This window comes from Solanum pennellii, chromosome 4, assembly GCF_001406875.1.
Source record: "Solanum pennellii chromosome 4, SPENNV200".
NCBI classification, from domain to species: Eukaryota; Viridiplantae; Streptophyta; class Magnoliopsida; order Solanales; family Solanaceae; genus Solanum; species Solanum pennellii.
In genome coordinates this window covers 35,247,573-35,256,016 of record NC_028640.1, presented here as the reverse complement: position 1 = coordinate 35,256,016, position 8,444 = coordinate 35,247,573, and the positions used below count along the sequence as shown (strand labels likewise).

General features: G+C 34.2%; 1 protein-coding gene and 1 long non-coding RNA gene across 2 annotated transcripts; one reads left to right on the top strand and one right to left on the bottom strand.

Annotated features, from left to right (window-relative positions):
* Positions 1-36: 36 nt before the first annotated feature.
* Positions 37-5,477, bottom strand: LOC107017945 (protein NSP-INTERACTING KINASE 3-like). The gene is made up of 10 exons (XM_015218248.1): positions 4,671-5,477; positions 4,463-4,595; positions 4,313-4,384; positions 4,089-4,232; positions 3,928-3,999; positions 3,751-3,810; positions 3,417-3,514; positions 3,141-3,284; positions 2,167-2,508; positions 37-871 (listed from the first exon to the last, which is right to left on the bottom strand). Exons 1-10 carry the CDS (start codon positions 4,759-4,761, stop codon positions 156-158), a joined length of 1,872 nt encoding a protein of 623 aa, XP_015073734.1. The 5' UTR covers positions 4,762-5,477; the 3' UTR covers positions 37-155.
* Positions 5,478-6,000: 523 nt separating this feature from the next.
* LOC114076770 lies at positions 6,001-7,142 on the top strand. The gene is made up of 2 exons (XR_003577787.1): positions 6,001-6,162; positions 6,311-7,142. It is a non-coding gene; the product is annotated as an uncharacterized LOC114076770 (long non-coding RNA).
* Positions 7,143-8,444: the final 1,302 nt, after the last annotated feature.

The following is an 8,444-nucleotide window of genomic DNA, read 5'->3' as shown; positions in this document are numbered from 1 at the left end:
GTTGTAGTAATATATATATATATATATATATATATATTGAGAAAATGAAAAGGCACATTTTATTTTATCAAAATTGAGAGTTGACCTTTTCTTTTTTACAGATTAATAATACAGGCAGAGGCAGATTTTCAAGGCAAGAATAGAAGCAGATGTCATCATCTAGGTCCTGAAAGCTCCATTGCTTCGACGACTAGTGATGATTCTTGTATATAATCAGAATATCTTTTTGGTGTATTTTCAGATGTTGTGAACCTAGGAGTAGGAGTCTCTACTTTTTGTGAAGCCTCCCATTTTTCAGCTAATCCATCTCCTTCCAACATCCTTAATACCTCCGACATCTTTGGCCTAAAAGTTGGAATAAAATGGGTACACAGAAGTGCAACTTGAACCATCTCTTCAAGTTCAATCCCGTCAAAGTTGTTCTTCAAATCTTTGTCCACCATAAGGTTCAGCTTTTTCTCTACATGAAGTTTTTTTACCCAATCAAGCATAACACCTTTCTGGTTCGCCCCTCGTCCAAACTCCACAGCCTTCTGACCTGTAATTAGCTCAAGAAGCAAGATACCAAAACCAAACACATCAGTCTTTTCAGACGATTGACCCGTTGAAAGATATTCTGGAGCAATGTGACCAACTGTGCCCCTCACAGCAGTCGTTACATGAGAATCCCGGTGATCTAAGAGCTTTGCTAACCCAAAATCTCCAACAACTGCTTCAAATTCCTCATCCAACAGAATGTTGGCTGCTTTCACATCACGATGGATAATTTTGGGGTCACATTGTTCATGCAAATATACTAGCCCTCTTGCTGTACCTACTGCTATTCCTTTCCGCCTTGACCAGTCCAAAACTGGCCTGCCATGGATATGATCTGCAAATTTAGCAACCACAAAAGACATGGTTAATACAAGGCAATATTCGCCTGCATCACTGTGATGGCCAACCATATACTTCAAGAAGAAGAAATATGATAAGGGACACAAAATAGGATGGGTGGGTCAAACATTAAAAGCTTGTACCAAAAATAAAGGATAGTATCAGTTATAGTGGTGGCAAATGGGTGCATTGGACCGATTTGGGTGGATTGAGTTAAAAATAGATACCAAGTTGCTTGAGCAGTGGGTTGAAGCTTGGAACCTTTTCATATACTGGATCTTGTGCTAGTAGTTACTGGCTGTCTTCAAAGCAGGCCCAAACACGTCTCTCATTGAAATAGAAGAATTTGTGAACTAACCTGCTGAAAGGCTTGATATCTATAATTGAAGTAAGATAATTCATTCTATTGAAGCATAACGTAAAAAGCTCGGGATGCATATGTTCTTTTCAGGGTTAAAGGAAGATAGACTGGAATTCCATCTCATAAATATGGGTAAAATATGGACTACGTGAATGTTTCAAACCCACTTTAATCTCCTTAAGCCATAAATTATGACAAGTCTCATTATGCTTTTTAGAACCAAATTGTTGTATAAGATGAATAAACTTCTTTCTTTTTTCAAAAGCTTTATCATGTGCAATGGTGAAGTTTTGATGTCAATTTACTTTCTTCCTTCAATACTCCAAATTGCATAAAACTGAGAGAATGAGAAGAGGATAACCTCTCTAAAAACTTGGATAGAGAAAGCAAATATTATCAAGTCCTAGCTTAAGGGAAAAGAATCCAATTTATGTTTGTTGGTATTCAAGCCCTAGTAACACTCTGATATCGGAGAAAGGAAACTGATTTACACTTTACAGTGTATGGGATTAAAGATCAGCTAAGCTCATCTATCTATAAAAAGTCCCACATAGGTTGAAGGAATGGGTTGTGGTCTTTGAGCAATACTTACCTCATGAGCTAACTTTTTAAGTTTGAATTAGATCCAATGTCCATTTCTTCACAAGATTCGTTCTTGTAAAGATAATACGTTAGTCTGTTACGCCTCACTTTCTGTAATAAAAAATTGTGCAGCTTTAAGAGAGTATGTTCTAGTGAACTCATAATGAGTTAGAGAGGTGTGACCAGGCACCTAAAAATGTAAAAGAAAGGTAACCAGAGATGCAATTAGTTAACAGACACCTTCCTAAAAGGTCGAACTTCACAAAACATATATGTTGGAGGAATGATCTGAAGCTAGGAGGCATAGCAATTGTTACTAACAAAACATGCAGGGCAAAGAGGCTGACCTTTTAACCGTGCTGCTACACTTCCATTTGGCATATAGGGGTAAACAAGAAGCCGTTCACTTTCAGTTGAACAAAAACCCCAAAGACGGAGAAGATTTCGATGGACAGCCAAACTAATCAACTCAACTTCTGTCTGAAATTGGATTTCACCACCAACAGCATTGTAGTCCTTTAATCTTTTGACAGCCACGACAGTTCCATTATTTAAGCGGCCCTTGTACACAACTCCAAATCCTCCGCTACCCAAAATGTTTTTTGAGCTGAAATGATCAGTTGCAGTTCGCAATTCCTTAAAGACATACCTTTTCAAGTGACCCAAGCATACCTCTGGATCATATTGTTCTGCATTTGAGATATCATTGCTCAGATACAGCTGTAGAAATAGCAGGTGACAGACAGACAGACAAAAAATACTAATGCTCAAGGAAAGGGATGAGAAAGAATGAGTAGTGACAAGTCCCCAAAATTTGTTCACAATATGCATACGAAGCAACCACCCTATAAGTTTATCAGCGAAACGGAGCAAATAACAATTGATTCAAACTTCACCTGACAAGGTTGGTCAGGATATGAATTAAGCTGGTCTAAAGCAGGGAAGTTATCTTGTCCAGGATCTGGATTATAGCATTTTAATCAACATATTCTCCATGTAGATGTAGAACTGCTGTTAATTATCTACTACTTCCTAATTTTGGTCCTTCATAATACTAAACTACTAGATTTACAATCACATGTCAATGTAAACCTTTTCTCTGTCAGATTAACTGAAATATGTATATTAAGAAGCTAAGATAACCAATTAAACAACAAGCCACCAAACTCTGAAACACAATAATCAAATAATGACAAATCTACGGAGTTCAATACATTCGAGAAGAAATGTAATATTCCAAATGAATCAGAAATAGAAAAACTAAAAAGCAAAGAAATTGAATTATCTTAAATGGATAAAAAGCAAAAGAAAATCAGCTAACCATTGACATCAAAGAAGATCTGCTGATTATGTCGGTAGCGCCACCAAAGAACCAGTGATATGACTACTATAACCAAGAAAGCAGCACCAAAACTTGCTCCAAAAGCAACAGCCGCATGATGGTTTTTACTTCTTGCTCTTTGATCTATGAAATTGAAGAAAACAGACAATTCAAGTTCAACAATAGAGATAGCAGAACCGCCTGTGTCTTTTATTGTTTTCCACTTTTAAATGAATGGAACGGAAGGTGAATGAAAGTGAGTGATGTTATGCAGACCTTCTAAACTATCTGGCGGGAAGGACAGCGGTTCTGGATAGACTGCTGAACAATTGTTCCCAGAACTTTGGCCACAAATCAAAGGATTTCCAACAACTCTGAAAATCATGATGAGAAACTTAAATTCAATATAATAAGGTTTAGTGATCTATCAAATATCTTCCTATAAAAGATATCAAAAATAAATACTTCCCATTATCCTAGATATAGTAACTACATAATTATTGTTAATGAAAAGTATATACACAGAGCCATGAACAAGTCAATTTCAATAATTTTGAGTATTACTTCTTCAACTGCAGAAATTATGTATTGAAAGAAGAAAAGGTCTCACTTGAAAGCTCTTGCAGATATTTTGGGCAATGGACCACTTAGATTATTAAAAGAAACATCCCTACAATCAAGATCAGCTAAATCAGTAAAATGTACGAGGAAGAAATAAAACATTATAGTAATTTAGACTGGTCTTTCAAGGATTAGCATAACAAATTTCGAGGGTATGGAGACGTACACGAGAGCGAGGCCTCCAATGTTTGAGAGAGATTGAGGAATGGTTCCTGTGAGGCTATTGTTGTTTAATCGTCTGTCTTGCTCAACAGCGAAGATACATGATAAGATTCAAGTTCAGTTTGATAAGAAACAGTGAAAATAAGAAAAATTTCCTGAACTCACAAATAATTCAAATTATTGAGATCTCCGAAAGAAGCAGGTATTTCCCCATCAAATTTGTTGTTGGAGAGATCAAGTGTCTGAAGACTTTCTAAATTACCAACCACATCAGGAATATAACCATAAATAGCATTATTTTGCAGCAATCTACATGAAATTGGGAATAGTATTATTTAGCTAAACATATAATCAAATGTAGTAAGAGAAACATACAGTGAAGAACTTACATAGATTCCAATTTAGTGAGGTTTCCAATTCCAGGTGACAAGGTTCCAGATAAACTTTGACTAGGTAGTCCACTGATGAAGGGAAATAAAGAGTTTACTTTAGGTCTAGCGATTATCTAGAGTGAAAATAACTGAAGCTCAACTACTTACAGAGAAGAAACATAACCATCATTTGAACATGTAACCATTCTCCAACTGCAAGGGTCAACAGAAGTGACATCCCAATTCTCAAGAACATTGTAAGGATCATGTAAGGCCTTCTTAATTTCAATCAAAGCAACAACTGCATATAATTATGTACAGATGAAGATGATTTTCACCCCTTAAGAGAGAAAGGAGATGTAGGGAAGATGTTTACCTTCATAGTTGATACCAGTAGGGGAAAGAGAAGCATAACAACTCTCCATCAATGCTACCACATACAAGAACATACACCACTTTCTCTCCATTCTCTACTTTTCTACAATTTATCTTGTCAGAAATTGGATTACTTGCCTAACAAAACCTCCCCATAAAACATTAAGACAACAAGAATACATTCTTTACATCAAAACCCACTTCTTCATCCATAAAGGGTCACTCTCAGAAACAATTTGCTTAAAAAGAAAAAAAAGATAGTTGCTGTTTTCACTCAATAATAACAACCACAAATCCTGCTTTTTTCAACTTCCAATATTTTTTCCTAACACCAAAGATGCTATCTTTACACAATTATGAGAAATGGGCATCCATCTATTATTAGTTATTAGAATGAACGAATAAAAAGGGAATCTTCTTGATAAAGAAAAGAGACTAAGGTGGTAACCTTGAGATCTGATAATATTGGAATATGAACTAATCCCAACAAATTCTATGTTTGAGCTATTTTTCTCCTTCAATGAAACTCTAAACCATATCCTTTCAAGATCAACATCCTCTCCCTCTACTATTTTTATTTTTAAGTAATATATACCACAAAGATACAAACACAACAGAAAAAGCCAAAACATAGGCCAAAAACTCACACATACAGAGATGTGGTCAGATTTTTTTAAAAAGAGAATCCTTTATTTATTATATGTGTATGTGAAAAGAAACAAACAAGCAATTGGGTTTTACTAAGTTAACTTTTTATTGAGTGATTGGACTGCATTGGATTGATGAGAATTGAGAAAGAAGAAGAGCATATCTAAAACGAAAAAATTGTGTACTGCTCCAGTAAAAAAGCTTTTTAGCAGGTCACGTGCTTGTCTTGTCTTAGTCTTTGTTGGCTTTTGGACTTCTTCTCCTTCTTTTTCAACATTTTTTAAATTATTTTCTTCTGTTAAAGTTTTTTTTTCAGACATACCCCACATTGCTAGCTTGCACCACATTTGTTTTCTATATGCAAAATTCTTACCCTCTACCCAAGTTCAACTATTTTCATTTAAAAGTAGGTAAGGTTTGAATATTTTATTAACCTTACGTATGATTATTTGATAATATTTATATTGTTGATACATATATTGCATTATTAAAAATATTTTATCTAAGTCAAATGTTTATTCGAAATAAATTCTAAAAAGTTATAAAGAATAATATTGTCTCTTAAAGAATAGATTAAAAAGTTTCGAACGACAATACTCTCAAGTAAAGCATCATATTTATACAAAAACATAATTAACAAAATTTAAATTGTGGACGTTCGACTCCTTTCTTATGAACCTCCATAATTTTTTTTTTAATTATAGTATGCGTATGTTATGAACGTGTCAGGATCAATATGGGCAAAACAATCCAACAACAAATTAAGAGACTATGTTTGGGATCCGCATTGATAAATACGACTTGGGAGAGCAAATTGGACTTATGCAACCTGTTGAGAAAATTATGTAGTCCTCTCATTCCCTTTCACTCTTTTCTTCTACTTATGTTTTTCAATTTTCATTTAATTCTTAAATTCTTTTGTAATTTCAATTACGAGTTAGCAAAATAGACTTGTCGATTATTTAAATTTGAAAGAATTGGTCTTGTTATTAGGTTTGTAGCATTGGGCTTTCATTGCTTGTACTCCATGGTTTAAGACTACCTCAAAATTTCTTGCCATACCCCAGCTGCAACTGTGTTGGATCGCTTCAGCGGTGTTTCCGACCCAACCGTATGGATTTATCAGGCAGAGCGCTACTTCAATTTTACTGGCTTTTCTAAGGATATGTGGTTTACTCTTCCTTACCTGTATTTTGACAGGGAAGACCTCGCCTGGTTTAATTGGTTGTATCGCAATAAGCAATTCTATTACCGGAAGCATTTCACTAATAAATTGGTATGCCATTACCTCCAGCAAACTGTTCTAGAACTTGAATTGCCTTCTTTAACTGATCTATTGCTGTGAATGTAAATTTATGTATGCATCGTCACCTGGATAACATTCAAACTACTTTGTTGACTTGCTCCCAAAAGTCTTTTGACGCTCAAGCACAAGTGTGAGATAGAGGAGGTCGTTGAACATGATATTGTTTCTGCTTTGGACAAGAACAACTCCAACCCTATAGAGAATTCAGAGGTCGCTCATACAATGTTACCATGTCATGTGGCCAATTCGATGGTACTTTCGCAACGGTTAAATTTAAGAGGTAGTTCTTCAAACCTCTATGACTTCTTCTTCTCATCCCTTTCTTCTATTTATGTTTTTCAATTGCCATTTAGTTTTTAAATTTCTTTTTAATTTTAATTACGAATTAGTGAAATAGACTTGTCGATTGTTTGAATTTGATTTGGATTGATCTTGTTATTGTGTTTGTTACATCGTATCATGTATATATCAAAAATGAGCCTAAAATTGTTAATATCATAATGGGTTTTCTTCATTGTCTCAGAATAGTCATTCCTATTGCTTAGGCTTCATATCACCGGTCTCAACTTATTTGGGATTGAACCATTGTTGTTGTTGTTAATGTTATAGTATGCAGTTACAAGAATTAATGCAATGATGAACCATACATTAGGTAGCCTTTGAATTGAACAGTTCGAAACTGGATATTCTAAACCAAATTTTGATACATAACATATTAAATTTCATTGCATATTTTGTGAGCACTTGAACTCATAAATATCCACAAATAATAATAAAGACGATCTCACTTCCTAACAAATCAAGAAGAAAAAGACACGTTGCTTAACATATTTTTCAAAAAAGATAGTCTGACGGGCTGTATCCAAGATTACAGTTCACAACTTTAATTGAAAGAAAGAATCATCATTACAACAAAAATGATTGTTAACAGTAAATAATAGCTTAATTACCGCGATGTATTTTCAAAGGCAATTAGTTTTCTCTATAAATGTCTCTAAAGTCTATATCAACGTTAAATCTAATGATAATTAATTAATATCAGTTAAGGAACTAACGCTCTTCTTTAATGTGCATATTTATTGCCGATAAAAATAATTTTTGTTATAGTGTATTTTGGGCATCTGTTAGTTTCAAAAAAAGCTCATCTCTTAATATGCTCAAGAAGAAGAAAGGAAGAAATATGACAAATTCGTCAACTTGCTATAAAGAAGTGGACTAATTGTCTTTACACTAATATTCTGATGTGAGTGCAATGACGTACAAAATATTTGTACCTAAGATAAAAGAATCAAAATAATATACTAATTGCCGCAAGCAAGAAAGCAATATGTTTGGTTCTTTTAACAAACTTCGCCGTTGATTTCCTATTAATTATCACATATGTTATTGTAGTGTGCTATCAAGTATGACACAACCCACAAGCAATTTTTTCAAAAAGTATATGAAGAAGTGAGTAGAAAGGGACAAAAGAGGAGATTAATTTTTAATCATCCTTGCTAGAATTTTTAACAGAGTTTAAAAAATGTCCCCCCCAAAAAAAAAAGAAATTGCAATAATAATATGAATCATTATGACTTACAATAAAAGATTAAGTTACATGAAATAAGAGGAAGAAAACTTTGAGGAATTAAATACATTTTATCATAAACTTAATTAATGTATTTGAATTCGACTCCCCTATATGTCACGATCCAAAACCGAGCCGCGACTGGCACCCACACTTACCCTCCTATGTGAGCGAACCAACCAATCTAAACCCTAACATTTCAATATAATATCAACAGAAAGTAATGCGGAAGACTTAAACTCATTAATAAAAAC

Coding starts and splice junctions, on each gene's coding strand:
- LOC107017945 (XM_015218248.1), bottom strand. CDS start 4,761: ATGGAGAGAAAGTGGTGTATGTTCTTGTATGTGGTAGCATTGATGGAG. Junction 4,596..4,670: donor TACTGGTATCAACTATGAAG/GTAAACATCTTC, acceptor AATTATATGCAG/TTGTTGCTTTGATTGAAATT. Junction 3,515..3,750: donor ATATCTGCAAGAGCTTTCAA/GTGAGACCTTTT, acceptor CATGATTTTCAG/AGTTGTTGGAAATCCTTTGA.